Source organism: Vicia villosa, linkage group LG4 (genome assembly GCF_029867415.1).
Source record: "Vicia villosa cultivar HV-30 ecotype Madison, WI linkage group LG4, Vvil1.0, whole genome shotgun sequence".
NCBI classification, from domain to species: Eukaryota; Viridiplantae; Streptophyta; class Magnoliopsida; order Fabales; family Fabaceae; genus Vicia; species Vicia villosa.
Genome location: NC_081183.1, coordinates 194,021,450 through 194,022,568, shown reverse-complemented (window position 1 = coordinate 194,022,568; position 1,119 = coordinate 194,021,450). Strand labels below are relative to the sequence as shown.

At 34.8% G+C, this 1,119-nt stretch overlaps 1 protein-coding gene across 1 annotated transcript in view; it reads right to left on the bottom strand.

Annotated features, from left to right (window-relative positions):
* The window catches only part of LOC131598622 (protein BRASSINAZOLE-RESISTANT 1-like), a 4,860-nt gene extending 3,958 nt beyond the window's left edge, over positions 1–902 (bottom strand). The window contains exon 1 of the mRNA XM_058871204.1: positions 849–902. Coding sequence (XP_058727187.1) covers positions 849–902 — 54 coding nt within the window. The remainder of the gene's footprint in view (positions 1–848) is intronic.
* Between the last annotated feature and the right edge of the window lie 217 nt (positions 903–1,119).

Here is a 1,119-nt window from a genome sequence, read left to right as displayed (position 1 = left end):
AGAAGATTGTTATCAATGTTTGTTCGAACCATATTCATTGTTTGTCTTCTTTAATAAGCGTTGTTCGATTAACAGAACAAATAGTCTTGACAATCACTTTGTTACATATAAATGTGACTTCAATGGAAAGATAAGTAACATAACATAGAAAATTAAAAGGACAATTGAAACGTAAAGAATCTTAAACTGCAGAAATATAAAAGACTTTGAAAGTAAATAGCATGAAAGTAATTCGAAAGTAAATGACATTAAAGTAAAGATGCAGAAACGTAAATGGCAAGAAGTAAACGAAATGCAGTAATTCTGGAAGATAAAAACAAAAGATAATACACATGTATTAAAATGGTGGTGTCATACGTACATTTTCTCAGCGAACTCTTTCTCTTAACGCTTGATACTTGAGTAAATATGTGAGTGATTTGTACAAAATGAACACACAGAATCCTAACACTAAGACTCCTATTTATACTAGTTTCGACCTTAACGGTCCTATACTAATCTGCTGCCACGTTTCTCATCAGAACTTCCAGCAAAGCCATCTGTTGTTGAACGGTTACGAAACCGTCTTCGAATTTCAAATCTTCCCGCCTGAGTCCATCTTCGACGCGTGGCAGTGTATTAAACAAACACTACTAAAAAACACGCTAAGTAGTAATACTTGAATACATATTCTATGAATTTTGTCTAAGTCCCGAAGACATATGCTTTCATTAATCTTTCAGCGTTCACTTATCTTCATCGAACTTAGAAGTCTTTATTTTTCGAAGCATGACCATCAGTAACCATCTTTCCTTCGATTCTCAACTCCTTCGAAGGACAAATACTTCAAAACGAAATCTTCAGCTAACACGCCGGTGGCGCTCCGGCCGCCTCCGGCGGGCGGCCCGGCCTTCGGCCGGCATACTGCGAATATGTTTTAATTATTGCCTAAAGTTTGATTTTTGAATTTGAATTCAAAATACATAACATTCCATGAAGTAGTGCATTGTATTTTTATGAACCATTGCAATTATATATTTTAAATAATATTGTTTCATGAAGAGTTGCAACTTATGAAACACACTTTTGCATGGGCTATAAATACAAGCTTGTTATTTTCGGAATCATACACAAAATCAT